The sequence below is a fragment of the Corvus moneduloides genome, chromosome 11, assembly GCF_009650955.1.
Source record: "Corvus moneduloides isolate bCorMon1 chromosome 11, bCorMon1.pri, whole genome shotgun sequence".
Lineage (NCBI taxonomy): Eukaryota > Metazoa > Chordata > Aves > Passeriformes > Corvidae > Corvus > Corvus moneduloides.
In genome coordinates, this window is record NC_045486.1 from 13,290,944 (window position 1) to 13,309,650 (window position 18,707).

The window sequence follows — 18,707 nt, forward strand, 5'->3', positions numbered from 1 at the left end:
GTTCTGTGTATGCTCTTCTTGAGTCCTGAAATAGTTGAATGCAAATTATCACTTATTCTTTTTCCATATACTGAGCTTTCCTGCAGCTTGAATATGAACACCAGTCTCAGATTTTCACTTGTTTGGAGCTGTGTAGAGCAGGACACAGAAGGGAGGCAACCAAATTGTATACAGTGCAGTAGAGTAGCTGTCATCGGGGCTTACATAATTCTGTAATGTCTTTTGAAGTTGTAAACCTAAAATTCCTTTTAAGATGTCCAGATATGAAAATACTAACAGTTAAAAAATTGTAATAAAACAAATTCGAACTGCCTGAAAAGCATGCATGTCTGTTTCATAGTTGTATCTACATGTGAAAACCAATGTGGGTTCCAGTAGGAGAGTCACACGTTTTGTTGGTGGCTAGCTGGGAAGGTAACTTGAGTGCTTTTACAGGGATGTAGCAAATATTACAATAATGCTGATAATCGCCCCCCAAAATCTTCTCTATACAACTGCTACTGTCAGCTTTCATATTTCTGTCCCCTTACACCTCTGTAGTTCGAAAGGCATAAATTAACGTGTTTTGAGGCCACTATTAATGGGTAGTTTAGAATCTGTTTTTCTGTTGCCTGTCTGCTGTATCAAGGCAAATATTGCTCAACCCTCCAGCTAAAATATGCTGTTCTATTGATTGGATGTCTTCAGGAACTGAAAGCATGATTCTGTTGCAGTTTCAGGCTAAGTGCTCCTCATTTTCCACCCAGGTCTGGTTACCCTTGCTACAAGAAATCCTGGTGATGAGGTCCAGTAAACTCAAGCTAGTTTTGGTTCAGAACACCTTCCTGGGCAGCTTCTGCTGTAAGTGAGGTTTAAGTTCTTAGAAGGTACTGTTACTGTGAACACAGCTAAGCAGGGAACATTCCAGAGTTTTTGAATACAGTAATTAAGTGTCTTCAAATGTGTAACGGAAACCCAGGAGACAGTGTAAGGTGAGAAGGGTTTTGCCTGCACCTTTAATGAAATGCTGATTACTTATTAACCCAAGCTGATATACCCATGCATTTGATCAGTAGCTGTTGATGTGCATATTTCTAGCAATGCAGTTCCTTGAGTTAAACCTTAAAAGGTACACCTTATTCAGAAGAGACAGCTTGTGCCTAATGCAAGCTGGTTTTTGTAGTCCCAGTAGGTTAAAATGAAACAGTGCTTGTTACACAGTTAGAGGTAGTATTTAAATGAAACAGTAGATACTTAAATTAGGCCTATTACCATGAAGGAAACATTCTGCCTGGGAGACATTTAATTATTTAAATTAGTTAATATTCAAGTTTAGGTGAGCTCTGTTAAGCCACTATGCTTTTGAGTTGTAGCATGTGTATAAGTTCATATTTCAGAGTCACCATGTTTGGGTTTTGTATCAGTAGGTGTAATTCTGCTATAAAATGAATAATTTCTCAATGTCAGAAAGTAATTAAGATCTTCAGCCTCATTTAAGAGTGACAGAGTCTGCGTGAGGGTTAAGGCTACAGCTTGCATGGAAATACAGTAAGACAAAGTTAATGTTGTATATCAGTAACAACATACAGTACAGCCCTTCTCGCCAGAGGAAGATGAAATTCCCTTGAGCATCCGATTTTTTCATGTCTGTTAAGAGTTTAGGTAGTAACATGGTTTGTCATTTCCCTATCAGAAGTCAAATACCTGAACTGAGCTGCTGTCCCAGAAGTTCAAAATCTTGAACAGGCATGAGACTGCTAAAAATGTGTTCCTCATTCACTGTAGTGACAGGAAATCGTGAGTTTCAGTAGCTGAAATTTCTCTTTGTAAACATCAGCTTCATATTCAAACAATGGGTAAGTTCTACTGCACTGGGGAATTAGTCAAGTAATATTTGTATATGGGAGGCTTTATTTCAGTGTGTCAGATGGCCAGCTTAACTATAGAGAGCAAAGTACTGAAGAATGAGTGGGTTTTCTTTTATTTGACCTTGGTGACAATTTATTTCTAGATTAAGTACATGGCATGATTTTCATTTTTTTCATTGCTTACAGGAGTGGCCCGTTTGTGTAAAGCACTGGTTTGGGTTTTGCTAGTAACAAAAATTCAGAGCCCAATTATTAGTCCCTTGTTAAGAAATCTTTCTAAAAAGGTTTGGACAAAGGCAGTTTGAGTGCAATATGATGAAACTTTGCACATCACCGTGTCCAAATAGTCTTTCCCACCCTTGTCAAGAATGGGGACTTAAGAAATTACATTCTGTATGCTGCTGTTGGATTTATGAATAAAGCAGACCTGCCAAAACTGAAATGTTTAAGGCCTTTCCTCTTACTGGAGGAGCTGGAAGATTTGAAGCTATTTTCTTTTTATGCCAAGAATGTGAGAAACGAGGCAACTACACAGTTAGAGATGTTGAAAGCTCTGATGCCTTAGCACACTGGGTATTGTTCCCCTTGGGTTTTTCATACCATTTTTCTCCTCTCCTTTCTTCCTCCTTCTCTCAATCATATTTAGCATCATTGCTTGCTTTATCACGATACATGAAGGTACTTTACACAATGCTTGAATTATACCCTTCAAAAATAGCAATGACACAAGAGATGTGCAAGAATTCAAGTACTGTCACAGGAGGCTAAGAGACCCCTTTGTCTGGAATGGATATGGTCAGGGAAAAGAATAATAGGAGTTCCAAGTTGCCAGACCAGTCTGAGGGATCTGGCAGAACTTGGTTTATTTTGTGTGTATCAAATACACAGGTAAACATTTCTCAATACCCAGAGCCTAAAAACGAGCCAAGTCTGCTGCCTCCAGAAGGCCAGTGCTTCAGTTTCCTGAGTTCTGTCATGTTATTGTGAGTGATGAGTTTGTCCACAGCAGGATCCAGCGTGAGAAAAGAAACTTTTCCCTCCTTAGACAACAGCCAGGCAGGAAGCAGCATAGTCTCTCTTGAATTGAATGAATCAGAGATGGGAAATTCAAGTAGAAGGCAAAGAGATTTTCCTTTTTCCTTAATGGCTGGTCTGAGGAAGTAGAGTAATCAAAACAAACAAATTCCACACACAAAGAGGCAAAGAAAATCTTACCCCATCTTTTGTTGTGAAGGGCATGGACCATTCCAATTGCTGGATGAGGAACAAATACAGGTGAGTTTAGGTTTATGAAATAAAATAGAGACAAGCTGAATGGGACTTCCACAAATGTGGGTTCTGGATGGGATTTAGAGAGGAAGAATTAATTGCTGGGCAAGGTCCAGAGATGTAGGAACAGCTAAGATGGGAGTTAAAATCACCATATGTGCAGTAGGAAGCACCGTATGTTACCTCACACAGATGTAAATACAGCTTGGGAGCATGGGGCTTTGGGCCAAAGGTGTATTTAAGGGTTGTCTTTCACCCAAAAAACCCAGGTTTTTTGAACTGTGCCTTTCTTAATCTAAACCCTAGTGCTGCATTCTCATTCCAGACATGCTGACATGTTCCTGACAGGCTGCTATTGGCAGTCAGCATCTGCTGCTGCAGTTTCCTAATTAAAGGGAGGATACTGTGTCTGGAGATTCCCCACCACCAGCTCAGGGGGCTGAATTTCCTCCTAAATGTAGTAAAGGATTATCTGCTATGTGCAAGGGCCTGTTCCAGTGCCGTGTTTGTCCTCACCACTTGCTTCCTGCAGATTCCAGCTTCCCTGTGCGCTGCCTCTCCCTGCTCTGAAGGAGGAAAGAGGCAGCAGCCCGAGTGCCAGCACAGCGAGCAGGAGCGAGCTGCCGTTTCTTGGAAGGGAGGTAGAGCACCAGGCAAGTCTGTTCTCTAAACAGCTCCATCTTCTGGTTCCAGGGATAAGTTACAGATTTTTAATGTTTGGGTTTGGAAAAGACAAAGTAACCCAGGTGTAATGGATTGCTACTTAAAAATGAGGAAAGTAACGTTCTTTCAAGTTACAAGGGGAGCTCAAGTAGCCAATGTAATACAATCTCACTTCCAAACTTCACAATTGCAATCTTACTGTTCCAAGTGACTGAGACATTTTTCTTGCCAGCCTACAAGCCTGCATTACTCAGTGGAATTTGTTATTTTTCCCTCTCAATTTTTTTCAGAGCTGGCAATTTGTAGGCCTCTATATTTCTGACTCAGCTGTAATGCAGTCATTCTCAATGTTTTCCCTGGTCTTGATACTGAATTTTTCTCTGGAACAGATCTTCCAATTAATCTTTCTGCCCTTTAAGATGCCATATGCTTGCAAATTTTACATCTTCAGGTGAAAGTGCTCCCTCCTTTACTAAATTAGTAAAAACTATTTGCCCAGATGGGGGTTTACAGCCTCCATTCTGTTTGCAAGATTTTCTCCTCACACCTCTATCTTGAAGTTTAGTTGTGAATCACTGATACTTTTATTATCAACTTTGCGGTCTAGAAGAATACAGACCTCAACTCATGCAAGACTGAATTACACTTTATTTTTAATTAGATTTAGAACAGTAACTGATCAAAGACCCCACCCAAATTATTTAGGGTCCAATTTTTCGGGAAGAATCCACTAGTGCAGTGATGTAACATCCTTCATTGCCACTTTTATTGCCACATTCCATTTTGCTTCCCTTTTGTATCCAAAGGTGCTTAGCTGAAGTACTGACTTAACAAAACCAGAAATCTGAGGGTTTACATATAAGCCTGGCAAAGCTGTTGGAATAAATGAGGACCCTTTCATTGAGGTATTGTGTTATGTTTTGAGGTGGAGCTGCTGGAGCAGGTTTTTGTCTTGCTTCAAGCTTGCATCACCTCTTTCTACCTCCAAGCCTGTATCTTGTTCTTTGGGCACAAATGGCTTTAAGGTAAGTAAGTTCAGGACATAAAGACCCACTAAAATGTTAATACAAACAAGAGAACTAAAGACCCTGTATTTTTAACAGGATCATGTCCCTGTTTTAGTTTGGTGTGGCATGAGCAGGAACAAGGAGAGCAGGATCAGGTAAGAGAGTTTGGGATAAGAGAGAAGGTTAACTGCTTATATTGCTGAAAAAAAGCTACTTGCAGAGGACATTCACATGAGCTCTTTAGCAACACAGGCTTCTACAGACTCAGAGTAGTGGAATTTGTCCATTTCCCTTTATCTGTGTGCAGAGTTGGTAATAAAATAGGGGACAGTTCATGAGCTTTGTCTTCTCACATCATGCTGTTTGAAACACATTTGGAGATTTATGGGCCTGTATCTTTTTAACTTTGTATGATCTCTGAAGGTAAACCTGCCTTGAGGGCTTTGCTACTGCAGTTACCAGCATCATGTCAGATGCCCAGGCACTACAGTAGCAAAACACAATAGTAATTGTATTGGAAATAACAGAAAAGAGCAGATATTTACAAGCTTCTACAAAGCACCACCCTTCACAGCATAGCAAGTACTATGGCAAGAGACAGCACCAGCAAGCCTCAGAAATATCCCACTTGAAAGTGGCTGCCTGGTTTGAGTAGCATTTAAACAGTTGAGTGAGTCCCAGCTACAACTACAGTGCACCAGAATGCAGGGGAGGTGAGCAGGTGTGCAAGTAGAGTACACAGCTTTTATCAACCCAGGCACACTTGTTTTGCCATTAAAGACACCAGTAACTAGAAAAGAACCCCAAACAACTGACAACAGTGACAGACAATTGATAAAGAGAGTTTTATTAGGTGAAAGAGGAAGATCTAGTGAATGGTTTCCAAATGCTCTTTGTTTCCTGTGGACTAATGATGCAGGGCAAGAAGCTTGTTAAATGATTAAGCCCCCTCCAACACATTCAGTGAAGGTATGGATAAAATACACTTCCCCACATTCTACAAAATAGGGAAAACCAGGCTATTTATAGAAAGAAAAAGTGCACGTAAAAACACTTAAAAAGTCGGGTTGTCTTTGCACGAGAGGAACAAAATACAACCATTGTGATAAAGGTTTGCAAGTCACTTGTGTTTCTTTGTAAAGATTTAGGCACAGATAGCTAATGCACCACACTATTCTGTATCTCTCCCCACCTGAAAACAGATGATATTGGTAAAAAGCTCCTTCCCATCCAAAGCTGGTTGTCCTAAATTCCAGTATTTCTCTTCTTACCGATGACTCAAACCAAAAGGAGCAGATGTTCAAAGTAGATGCTGTTTCTTCATGTAGTCCAGTTTCACCAGGCATTAACATTATCCTCATTACCCATGTTACGTGGGCAGACAAATTCCTTCCAAATCAATTACAGCCTTGAATTTAACATGGTTGGCTATTGACAGTCTATTCACTGATAATTAAGAACATCTTTTCAGAAGTTGGTAGGTACAAGTACATTGTTCATGCAACTTACCAAAAGTTGGGCCATAGTAATGGTAAGTGAACAAGACAATTTCTGAACTTAAATTATCATTACATTAATTACAGTGAAGTTGAGTCAACTAGATCCATTTGGGTTTGGGTTCTGTGTTTGGTTCTGAATTAAGCAGGGTTCAATGTGTACACTGTCTTACAAATCAGATTAAATTCATATTTTTTAAATAAAATAATTATTAATCCTTTAAAAACACCACTAGAAAGGTATATGATAATCCAATTTTTAAAACCCTGTCTCAAGTATATTTTTTCCCATTACCATATAAAAAAGGAGGAAATTGTCATGCAAATATTCTGAGTAGTGTCATAATATTCAGTAGAGCCATTAAACAAATGAACTCTTCATTAATCGTTTTGGCTTTCCTTTTAGTAGCATACAAGTCAGGGTCTAACCTTAGCTCCCCAGCAGTACATTAAATTAAATTTCTTGTTTGAAAACCTCCAAAAGCAGCACGCCAGAGCTGCTCTATTTCCACTTCAAGTCACATATTAGTGCTATATGATCAGAAGGATGTGAAACACTTGGCAAAGCCTGATGGGTTGTTATTTCTTCATGACTTGGCAATGGAATGACTTGTTCAACCTCTAGAGCATTTTTGTCAATGAAAATGTAGTCCAGACATCCATGAAACCCACCAACATAGTTTGTATAAGCAGGTTCTCCACAAGCACTTAGCAGTTTGAAAGGATGGCTTAGAGACATACTGCACCTTTCTTCCTCGCCATTTGAGACCCAGTCTTCATGATCTTCAGCAATGCCACCTCTGCTGATAAAACTGTAAGTTCCTGACGAAGGTGTGCTATTAAAATCTCCACAGAATATGACTGGGATATTGGGATACAAGTCACATGCTACATGCTTGATGTGAGACATGGCTACAGCAATTTGGATCAGACGGATGTTCCCACCTAAGGATATAAAAAAGTATTATTTCAAATAGTAATTTCAAAGTAATATTTCAAATAATGCAGAACAGCACTGGAGGTGCTCACTGGATTGCTCATTTAAGCATATATAGCTCTGAAACAGCAATCTTGCATTTTAGAATAGTTTTCACAGATTAAGAAGCCTTTAAAGTTTGTGACTATGAAAGTTTTTGAGAGGCAGACAATTTTAACTTAAACTTGCACATGCAAGAACTCTGAAGTTTTAACACCCATACCCATAGTACAGCAGTTTTCCATTTCATGGCAACCATCCTAATAATATTCCAAAAAAGGCACAGAACCAAAAGAAAACTAATTGAGAAGAGAAGAACTCTTCTAACAGCTTCTGTAGCCCAGTCTGGTTGCCCTCGTGGCAGTACCCCAAGAGAGCTTTATGTTCAACAGGCCTGGGAAACCACAAGCACACACAAAGCTCTCTCTATTTTATGGTCTGCTTTTTGGGTGAATTGTGTGTAATGTGACTTGCCTTGCTTTCAGCTGCATTCTACTGAATCCCAGGCAGACTAGAAAATAAAAAATAAATATATAACCAGACCTAGGAGTCTGGCTTGATTTCATCTAGATAAGAAGTAAGGCAGGAAACCCTCAGTTCCAGAAGAAAAGGCTATAGCTGCAAAAGAATGGTGGGAAATCTGTTCTCCCAAAGAACAAAAACCTTTCCAAACCCAGTTATCCTACATGTAGGAATGTGCCAAAATTACCTTTGGGATGCCAGTATAGGTGGGTATTTGCTACACATAGCTTCCTGGGAGGATCAGTTGTAGACTGAAGAACCGAAACCTTTAAGAGAAAAAGCAGTCTTTGTTAAAGTCTTAAATAGAGAGCTTATATATTTTAAAATGCACTAGTCAGCTTCTGCCTTTATGGCAATCCAGTTCAAAGAATCTGAAGCTCATAACAAATAAACTCAATTTAGGAGCTGTGCTTTTCATTAATCATTTGTATAAGGTCTGGGTATCAGCCAAAATATTACCACTACATCCAGGTATTTCACAAACATTCTTTTGACTGTGTCTGGTTTGGCCGTATTTTTTCATAAGTTCATGCTGTACCATTCTTAAATACGTTTATTTTCTATTCACCAGTTCTCTCTGCAATAGAACTGGAGCTAAATCTCAATTTTTGGCAAGCAAATGTGGCATTCCATAATTGTTAAATTGAACATAAATTTGGAGGTGATTTTAGTTATCAAGGAAATCCTGTAAGTCGTACTCACTCCACAAGTAGGAAACTTTTACCAGTGTTTCTGCAATTCCTGACACAGCCTTCTATCTTACACACTTGTACTTGCACAACAGCTCTGTGGGCAGACCCACTGGCATTAGGAAGCGCACACACATGTCCAACCTTATTTGTCTCCCTACTGTCATTTCCTAAAGAGGCATTATAAAGCATACTCAACTTATTTAAAAGTGATTTATATGATTTAAGTTTCATAAAATACATTCTGATATATGAGAGTAAGTAGTGAAAAACTTGGCAGCCAAAGGAATCACTACCTGGCCCAGAATCTCAACAGCTATCTTCATTTTAAAGCAAAATAATATTGCCTTTTTTAACCAAATTTTGGTAATTCCATATATCCAGTTCAGTATGGTCTCAACGTTTTGTTCTTGTTCCTAAGTTGCTCTTCCGCTGTATCCATTACCCCAGCTAACAGAGAACATAGTTCCATGTTTCAAATTGTTAATCCCCCACCTCCCTTCTTCTGCTTAAGGCTCAACAAAGCTGGCCCGGCTACACCTGACTGGAGATAGTGGGAGGAGGAGAAAAAAAAAAGAAAGAGGGAAAAGAGAAGAAGGCATGTCAAAGCTGGTACCTGAAGCACTGATGACCTCTGCAGCACCTTCTCCTGCACCACGGGGTACTTGGCCAGCTGCTCACACAGCTCCTTGTGCAGCGGCTCTGAGAGCAGGGCTTCGCTGAAAGTGATGTCATGCTGGCTGAGGAGGCTGAACTTGTCCCTTCGATAGAAAGTGGCCAGGCCTTCGTGCTGCTTCTCCTTAATCCTGAACAGCCCTTCCAGTCCAAAAGCATCTAGGGCCGGGGCCAAGCTGTCAACGAAGACAGATTTGTCCACCTCTTGCAAGCAGATAAGGTCGGCGCTGTAGCCCGCCAGCTCCTTCTTGAGCAGGTTCTGGCGGTAGTCGATCTCCAGGGCGTAGGGAGCGCAGTAGGGGTAAAGCACAGTGCGGGAGAATTCCGTCTGCGCGTAGGTGTCGGCCAGGATGTTGTAGGAGACGGCGCGGACGGAGCCGTGGCCGCAGACCTTCTTGGTGTAGAGGTGCCGGGCGTCGAAGGTGCAAGCGCCGGGCCCGGCCTCCACGGGGCCGCTGCTCTCCACCTCGCGCGCCGGCCCGTAGCGCTGCTCCCCGTCCCCGGGCGTACAGCGCAGCTTCAGCCGCAGCCCCACCAGCGCGTTGGACGGCGTGAACACGCGCTCGGCCGCCGCCGTCTCCACCCAGGCCTCCCCCGCCGCGTCCCCGCTGCCCGCGGGGCGCTGCTCGCGGAACCAGCGGAACAGGCAATGCTGCGGCGCGGCGAACTCGGCGCTCACCTTGGGGCACACGGGAAAGCCGGCGAGGAGAGAGCGCGGCAGGCGGAGCTCGGTGAGCGCGGGCGGGTTACGCTCCACGCGGTACCGCGCGTCCCCGATGTGCAGCACGGCGCCGTCCTGCCAGGCGGCCGCGTTCGGCACCTCCTCCGCCACTGCCGCGCCGTCGCGGGAGAAGAGCCGCACGGCCGGCACCGCGGCCTCGCCCTCCGCGCCGCCCTCCGCCCGCGCCTTCTTGCTCTTTTTGCTCGCCTTGCCGTGGCCCTTGGCGGCGTTGGTGGCGATGCGCGCCAGCGCCCGCCCCAGCGGCTCCGCCTGGTCGCGCTGCATGTGCCGGGCGCTGCCATCGGGCAGCACGAACCGCAGGCTTAGCTTCGGCTCGGACGGCACGCAGCGCACCACGGCGCGCTCCATGGCGGCGGGAGGGCGGCCGCCACTGCCGGGCGGGAGTACGGCGGGGGAGCCGCGGAGGCTCCGGAGGGCGGAGCGGAGCCGGCGCCACATGGACCCGGTGGCGCTGCGGCTTCCGCGGGGCGCGGCCGGAACCGCCGGGCGGGGCGGGGCTGCGCCGTCACCGCGCGCGACGGGGGGCGGGGCCGCGCGGGAGGCGGGAAGGGGGCGGGCGCGCGCCGCTGGCCGTGAGGCAGCGCCTCCTCCCGGTGCCCCGTGCCCCGCCCCGGGCTGTCCGCTCGCCCCGGTGCGCGCGCCCCTCTCCCGCCGTTAACCCGCCGGCACGGCGTGAGTCAGGCCGACCGGGGAGCCAGCGGGTTCTGTTCCCTCAGCAACGAAACCCCCTCTCCTCAGCGCAGCTTCCTGGCCAACAGGTGTCCGAGGCGTGGGCGGGTCTCCCTTATAACGTCCCGATGCTAACTGCCTATGGATAAATCCTTTAACGTCAAGGGTTTGGGTCTGTGTTCTGTTCGCGAGAAAACATTTCATGTCTGAGTTGAGACTTCACGCCGAATAGTCCCGAGCTGTGACAGCCGCGCTAGGAAAGTGCCCAGGACTTTGGAAAACACACATAAAATTCCGTCCCGCTGCTTCCGCAGCCTCTGCGCGTGGGGCTCTGCCCAAACAGACACTAAATTAGGGTTTTAAAGCCTCTTTGTCAAGTGTGGGCAGGTGAGTAGCAAATCTCTGGAGTTCCTTAAAATTTCCATTTATAGCTGTACAAAAAGCAGAAGCTTAGCAACAGCCACCTGATGCTTGAGGGTATTAAATTTTCTCAAGGATTGTTGCTGTGATCCGCTTGGTGCAGGCAGAGGCTGGAGCAGAGGGTCTTTCTGACTCGTTCGGGTTGTGCCAGTCCTGTGGCAGACCGGGACGGTCAAGGTAAGGTTTTCCAAGTCTCTGCTTGTTTGTTTGTTTGGGGGTTTTTTGTTTGTTTGGTTTTTTTGTTTGTTTGTTGGTTTGGGGTGGGGTTTTTTTGGGTTTTTTTGTTTCTTTTTTTTTTTTGTTTCTTTTTTTTTGTTTGTTTCTTTTTTTTTTTTTTTAATCGCGAGAGGCACTGATCTCGGCCAGGCAAAGCCCCGAGCCCGCCGCCCGGCTCCGGGCCAACCGCGCTGTTGTCCTGGGGGCGCCGGGAGAGGTGAGAGCGGCGGGGCTGAGGGAGCGCCGGGAAAAGACGGGAGAACGTCGCGGCTGTCCGTAGCTGAGCTTTGTGTCCTGTGGTGCATCCACCACCGCCCGATTTAGTGCGTTTTTAGGACATACCGCTGATGTAGGAGGTAGCTTTGGCTTTCTCTTCCCGTGTGGGAACCTGTTGAAATGCACTTGTGAGTTTGTGCATCATGTTTCCAGGGGAACCCGACCGTCTGTCTTTGGAATAGCCATTACTCAACCGCTTAAACCGCCATAGAAGGGTGGTTTTTTAGTTGAAGCTTAGCCCAGTCGCACAACACAAATTTGTTGGGCTTTCTTTCTTTCTTTCTTTCTTTCTTTGTATATGCACACTTTCCCTTGAACTTTGCAATTTTATAATATAAACTATTGTTCTCTTTTTTTGAAAGCTGAGTTGTCATACCTAAACTGTGGAGATCCCTGAGGTGACCTCATTTTATGTCTTATGTACATTCAACTTAATATATGTCTCTGTTAAATTCCTTCTGGACAGGATTGTATTCTAGAATCTTGGTTTGGTTATGGTTTTAGATGGAGCACTCAGATGAAGCAACTTCCAATAAACGCACTTTGAGAACTTTGTTTCGTCCCGCTGCTTTACCTCCACCAGTCATATCTGAAACGTCACCATCACAGAAAAAACTATTCGCATACCACAGAGGCAAGGAGCAGCAAGAGGTGCTTAATCAGTTACTGTGAGTTTCATGTAATTCAAGACATGTTGAAATTCAAGTGAAAGAGACAATGCACATTTGACATTTGACAAATAATAATGGTGTTTTTTTAATGTAATTATAGTGAGATTTAGTGATCAAGGAGTTGGTAATGAAAAAATAGGTTGGATTGATTAAAGTGTTAGCACTATTTTTAATATATTATTTGTAGTTTTTCTGTGCTTCTGATTCTGTGTTTTACTTTAGAATTGATCGAGCTCTTGAAGTCTATTACATAACCATGGATGAAACAGATAAGAGAGATGCTGCATCTCCTATCACAGAACTGCCTTCCACTGTGAGAAAGTATTTCTTTATTATTTTAAGTCTCACCTATTTAGTTCTTAGTTATTGGGACATTTATTTTACTTCTTAGAATCTGCTTTAAGATACTTCTTTCATTCCTCAGTAATTTGTAAATGTGTTTATATACTCAGGTAATCCAACTGAAATGTATACCTGTATATCTACAGAATAAAGTCTTTGTTTAGGAATAATATTTGTAAAATTTTATATTTCTGGTATTTTTTTTTTGTACGTTCTTCATAACAATTTTCTGTTTCTTTTTATACAGATGGTTGATAAAGAAAGCCAACAAAGAGTGAGTTAAATTCTTTCATTTGCTTATTTTGGTGTAGAAGAGTGAATGGTCCTTATTCAGAGAAGTTGAGTATGTCATGTGGAATTATTGTTACTAAACAAGAAAAAGTAGTCTTGGTGGGGAAAAATGGAATAGGAACGAAATAGGAAACTTGTCTTGTGGTCCTGTAGAGGGAAATTATTTTTCTGTTATAGAAAGTACGTCTATCAATATTTAATTTAACCTTAGTTAAAGATCATTACTTAGGAAAAAAACCTAACAGGCTTGAGGATTTTTTCAGTTGACATCATAGATTGTAACTTAGCCTGTACAAAAAGTAGTCTTTGACATCGTTCCCTTAATCCTTAGAACATGCACTAATCCTGAAATTTGTGTATAGCTTTTAAAGTAAGACTTCATCTCTGAAAGCCAGTTGAAACTCAAATTAGTATTGAAATATTTATATTAAGTAGCCTAAGGTAACACCAATTTTGCTTAGCTGTTGTGAGATAAACTCATCTGTAGACTGTAGAGATTTTATAACAAAGCTGTCAATCAAAAGCAGAAATACCTATTTCTTTGGCCAAGACCCACTCCCCTTATGGGGGATGTTTGTCCACATTTTTTGCCAGATAAATGTTTGTCCAAAGAGCAATAACCTTAACCTTGAACTGTTTTATTGTCAGCCATAAACTTCAGCAGAGAACCAAGGATAATGCCATACTGACAAAAACAATATTTTATATTTAAACATTAAGACAAAGAGAGACCATGTTACCAACCACAGAGTAGCTTTGAGGATATTAGTCAGCGAATACTGAAAAGATTAGATTAAATACCCTACCCTTAAGGATTAAAAATTGTGAATAAAAAGAGATTTTTGCCAAGCCTAACACAAAAATGCATACATAGGCAGTTATTGACCTCTGACAATCTTGTCCTTTCAGGCAGACTACCTCTTTATGAAGACACGTGTGCAGAGGAATCCGATGATTCCCATCCAGCAGCAGTGGCTGAGGTCCATGCTCGCCCTGGTGCCACAGTCGCTCATGGAGGGCAGGGATAGAGAGCTGCTCACTGAAGACCTTTTAAAGGAGATAGTAAGGGATTATGAAAAGAGCATGCAAAGATGTGTGTGTAAGTACTACAAATTCCTCAGCACTTATATTAATGTCAGTATATATATTATAAGCTCCGTATTCTCCTGCTGAAAATAATTGTTCCAGTTTGTTCTTTCAGCCAGGCGTGATCTTTGTAATTAACTACTGATTTAGCTTTTTTTGCCTCATCAGATGTGTGTTGGCCATAAGGTTTAAGGCAAAACTTGCTTATTTTATTTGAACCAGTAAAAAATTAACCAGCTGAAAGTACAGTTCAAGCAAAGACAGCTATAGACCTCAGGTCAAAAAGGTTGATGGCTGCTGATGATATTTCATTATGTCTTTAACCTGTTTAGTTAATTTAAAGCAAGAATGTATTGCTGTCTACTGTTAAAGAAAGGAGAAACTTGTTATGTACTAGTTATTCTTTCTCCCTCTTCAGGAACAGCAGCTTTTTTAAGATGTTCATGTACAAACACATCCATGAGTTTTCTAATGGTGCTACTGTTGCATGAAGAAGCTTTCAGTAAAAGCCTGCGAAGATAATTACTGTTTTCAGATATCACTCATACAACTCACTTCTATTTTAAAACCTTTTAAAAAGAGTAATGGACTGGAATTTCGAAGGTGTTTTCCCTTGAAATCATGTCTTGATTTCCTTTTATTTACATTTCTAGTTTCTGGAATCTGAAATTGAGCCCAATTTTGTTAATATTTTAGTGGATGGCTGATCTTTTTAAAATGTAGATTGAAAAATACACAAATTAACATGGGACTAGCCTCTTTGCAATGTCATCAGTGGGATAATTATAGTTTCTTACTGTAATTATCTTAAACAAAGTTGCCGTAGATTCTTGCAATCATCGAATATATCAAGTCGGAAGGGGCCCGTACGGATCAGAGTCCCACTCCTTGCTCCTTGCAGGGCTATCTAAAACTCAACCATACAAGTGAGACCCCTGTCCTGATGGTCCTTGCACTCTGGCAGGCTTGGTGCTGTGACCACTTCCCTGGGGAGCCTGTTCTGTGACTGGCCATCCCCTCAGCAAAGACACTGCCTAAGTATTTAATTATTTAAACACAAACCCGTCTGAAAACCTTCAGGAACAGGGGCCAGAATTGGAATTAAGGCACCTGAATCTGTATAAATATTTAACAGAAGCTGTTGATTTTGAGTGACCTTTAGGAGAATGTGTTTTGGAGGCTAGGGTGACACAATTGCTTTTTCTTCCTACTGTGTGCTTGGTTCAAGCACCTGGAGAAACACCAAGGAAGTACAGTGACTATTGAATATGGCCTAATTTTCTTCTAACATTCATGTATTTTTTTTTTAGTGAGAAGAATTCTTGTTAAACCAGACATAAAAGAACTTGATAAATTGGAAGAGGAGGCACCTTTGCCTGTGTTACCTCTGTAAGTGGATTAAGTTACCAAGTAACCCTCTGGCAAAACACACTGAGTTACATGAGGGAAATTCTTGTTGAGCTGTGTGAACAGAGTTATGGTACAGTATTAATTCTGGAGCCCTTCAATGGGACAGTTTTAAATCTCTGTAGCAGATCTTGCATTTGAACACCTCTTACTTGAATGCTCTACTAAGTTTGAAAGCTCTTACTTGAAAGCTCTAGTGCACCGACAGTGTTTCATTACTGCTGTTACAGTTACATAGAGCAGTGCTCATGACTGCAAATGAAACCTGGCTCTGAGTGCCCAGACGCTAAAGTCATAGTGCAGCTGCCTTTGGAATGAAGTGTGTGTGTATGGGGAAGTTTTCTGGCTAATAGCAGCATTGTACAGCACTTTGACATCCTAAAACTGCGTATAATGCCAAGGTTTCATGTTATTTTGGTTTTATGAGGTGAAACCTTTGAGACTTTAGGCAAATCTATAATGCCCTCCCATCATGGAAAAGGAATTCAGGTAGATAGAATATAAATACCTGAACTGCACAATTTGCTGATGCATCAGAGTGTGTGCTATCAAAATGTGGTGATAAATGCTTCCTGATAGCAGCTGGTGAAGTTCGGAGTTTACATTGAAAGAGCTTCTGGAAGAGCAGGTGATCTGAAAATACCATGGAGGATAAAGGATGTTTTGTAAGACAGAGTGTCCTTATGACTTCGACTGCATGATAGTTAGGACATGTGTGTGGCATTTAAGTAACAATTCATGCTAGAGAATAAGCTTTTGAATACTATCTTTTATATATAGTACTTTATTCAAGTGTGCTTGAGCTCTTAATTTTTGTTTGTTTATTTGTTTTGGTTGGGTTTTTGATGTTTTTTCTTTTTAGAGGCCTGGATTATTCTAGTACGTGGCATAACAGTTATATGAAAGCAAAACAGCAAATCATTTCCAGCTTACATATTCTTCACCCCACAATGAAAACTCTACTGGATTTCGGTTATACAGCATTCTTTAACTTTCTTCTAGTGGGTTTCTCTAGTTCCAGGTAAAGTCTGTTCTGATGAATTATTGACCCATATAGGTTTTTGAAGCTGGCAAAGATGAGTTTGTTCAGTTCTATTATTTATCATAGGGGATATCATAGGGAATTCTGTACTAATCCTGAAGATCAGTCTTCTTGCTGGTTTTCATCAGTTGAATTTTCTGTTTAATCTTGGAACTTTACATTTTTGTAGTTTTCAAAAAGATAATATTCAAAATATTTTTCCTCATTATTTTTTCTGGTAATTGTTCTGTATTTCGTGGAGTTTGAGGTAGGCTTTTTCTTTCCTTTTAGTCTACTGAAGCAATGCTTAAGTTCCCACTCTGCTTTCTGGTAGAGAAAGACTGGGTTTGTAATACAAAAGTTTGTATTGTTACCTTACTCCATGTTTGGTTTGTTTAAATTTTGTCTATGAAGTTGCAAGTAATTTTCTTTTCTAGACTGAAAGGACCAATTGACTGTAAATCTCTTAAAACTGATGCATCTCTAAGCTGTTCAAAAGCAGAAGAGGAGATAATGAGTACGTGGTACCAAAGAGTTGTTGGCCTCTTTAGTCAGTCAGAGGCCTTGGATGGTGTAAAGTTGGATCAGCTTGAGTCTTTCTATAACTGTGTGGCTGTTCTTATGTCTAATCAGGTAAATATCTTTCCTCCCCATGATAAATTTAATGGGATTAAACCACTGCTTACTTTGTAGAAAAATAATGGAACAATAGTCTAATCAAATCATTGTAATTTTTAAAAAAAGAGAGGAAAATGCTTTCAAGATATTTCATTTCTACATACATGTATTAGTAATAGACATACTTTTGTAGCAAAAATAAATGCATGGACTTTACTGAAATGTTTACTTGTTCATTAGTTTTCACCATTTAAGGGTTTGAACTAATACCCACTGGAGTTATTAGAAAAATTCACACTGATTCAGTTATCCATGAATCAGACCAGAAGTACTAAAATGAATGGAACTCCTGTCTTACTGGATGAATGGAAAATGGGTTTGGCCTTTGTTATGTCAACTAATAGGTGATCTATGTTATTACCTAGCTGAAAGGATTACTGCAAAGAACAACTGAAGTTTTTGTGAAACTTTTTGATCCTGAAGACAGAAGTCGTCTGCCGTTATTTAAGATGGACTTGACTTATGATGAAAATAGAATGGAGTTTTATCCAAGCTTACAAGACTTGGAAGAAGCAATTCTGTTTGTAGTAGATTGTATAGGACAGACTCTCCAGGTGTGCATTTGTCTTTATTTAAATACATTATTGTTAAGATGCTCAGTATGTGAAAATATTTGTGATTTAGGAGTCTGACTACCCTGGCAATGGGATCAGAATGCAACTTGTATTTATTTTCCACAATTATTCTACAGGTCATATCATGAATCTTGATGTCCAGTGGCACTCCAGGCTCTGAAAGTAATTTTGTAATTCCTTGTTTTTAAAAAATTGGTGCACCTGCTAGTGATGGTTTTAGTTTGCTCTTTGCATCTGCAATTATAATAATTACATCTTTAATTATATGTGTGATGATTTGCAATAAATTTGCATTCAAGTTAAGATCTCCAGAGAAAGACAAAGAAAATTAGAGTTGATATTCCTTTTCTTTCTAAGAAAAAGAAAATACTCAAATCTCTAAAAACTAATATGTACAATATCAAAAGATTGATGTCTTGGGAACCCGTCTGTGGTTCCAGGCAAGAGAGCCATTCTGGGGGCCTTAGATGTGAACTGAGTATTGGTCACTAGTCACATGTGATGGTACTTTCAGAGAAGTGTTTTGGGGTTGGTTTTCTGTATTTGCATATATGATGTAATTTAATCTTATGCAAGGCTGGATAAATTTTTTTTCCTTTTACATATTTTCTGTTCAACTTTTTGCTTCAGGAAAAGTCATTCTACATGTGTATGAAGCACCTGAATTTGGTCATATTTAGGGTCTCATTTTGTGATCATGTCTTCTGCAGATTGCAACTTACTTTTAAAGTATATGTATCCTTGCACCGCTTTTTAAAATCTAAATAATCAACACTTGCACTTCTCTTAGAACGTCCAAACGATGCGTTCTTGGCTAACAGGAGGCACTGCAACTGTGGATGCTGAGCTTCCTGCTCACACTGCACAATGGGCCAAATCCACTCTGAAGAAATCTGTCAGAGACAACTTAGAAGGCCCGAAGGAACATTTTAAAGGCTATGGTAAGTGATGGAAGAGTGTGTAAATATCTGTTTCACCTCTTTGTAGTGAGTAACTTGCTGTTATGACATGCATATTTTAGTAATATAAATATGTTGTAATTGAATTGTAGTTGAAAGTTATGGCTGGCTTGTAGATGGAACTGCAGAGGAACGTATAAACAGATTTATAGCAGAACAACCCAGCTTTGATGAATACACTACTGTAAGTTTCAATTCTATACTTCATAA

The 18,707-nt window shown here is 41.3% G+C and overlaps 2 protein-coding genes across 8 annotated transcripts in view; one reads left to right on the top strand and one right to left on the bottom strand.

Moving 5' to 3' along the window:
• Positions 1-5,612: 5,612 nt before the first annotated feature.
• On the bottom strand, positions 5,613-10,353 carry PDE12 (phosphodiesterase 12). The gene is made up of 3 exons (XM_032120381.1): positions 9,086-10,353; positions 7,968-8,046; positions 5,613-7,227 (listed from the first exon to the last, which is right to left on the bottom strand). The coding sequence occupies exons 1-3, from the start codon at positions 10,322-10,324 to the stop codon at positions 6,785-6,787; spliced, it is 1,761 nt and encodes a 586-aa protein (XP_031976272.1). The 5' UTR covers positions 10,325-10,353; the 3' UTR covers positions 5,613-6,784.
• A 129-nt stretch (positions 10,354-10,482) lies between these two features.
• DNAH12 (dynein axonemal heavy chain 12) overlaps positions 10,483-18,707 on the top strand; it is a 59,676-nt gene continuing 51,451 nt past the window's right edge. For 3 of the 7 annotated variants that reach the window (XM_032120968.1, XM_032120973.1, XM_032120972.1), the window contains exons 1-12: positions 10,483-10,942; positions 11,051-11,152; positions 11,934-12,135; positions 12,361-12,451; positions 12,728-12,754; positions 13,681-13,870; positions 15,168-15,246; positions 16,127-16,285; positions 16,723-16,918; positions 17,329-17,517; positions 18,329-18,479; positions 18,590-18,681. In XM_032120968.1, the coding sequence (XP_031976859.1) occupies positions 11,972-12,135; positions 12,361-12,451; positions 12,728-12,754; positions 13,681-13,870; positions 15,168-15,246; positions 16,127-16,285; positions 16,723-16,918; positions 17,329-17,517; positions 18,329-18,479; positions 18,590-18,681 (1,338 nt within the window). In that variant the 5' untranslated portion in view covers positions 10,483-10,942; positions 11,051-11,152; positions 11,934-11,971. Of the gene's footprint in view, positions 11,153-11,933; positions 12,136-12,360; positions 12,452-12,727; positions 12,755-13,680; positions 13,871-15,167; positions 15,247-16,126; positions 16,286-16,722; positions 16,919-17,328; positions 17,518-18,328; positions 18,480-18,589; positions 18,682-18,707 lie in introns of those variants that run through there. The other 4 variants (XM_032120971.1, XM_032120970.1, XM_032120974.1 and 1 more) reach the window with 4 other exon arrangements.

Coding starts and splice junctions, on each gene's coding strand:
- PDE12 (XM_032120381.1), bottom strand. CDS start 10,324: ATGTGGCGCCGGCTCCGCTCCGCCCTCCGGAGCCTCCGCGGCTCCCCC. Junction 8,047..9,085: donor AGAGGTCATCAGTGCTTCAG/GTACCAGCTTTG, acceptor TTTCTCTTAAAG/GTTTCGGTTCTTCAGTCTAC. Junction 7,228..7,967: donor CCTATACTGGCATCCCAAAG/GTAATTTTGGCA, acceptor TTATATCCTTAG/GTGGGAACATCCGTCTGATC.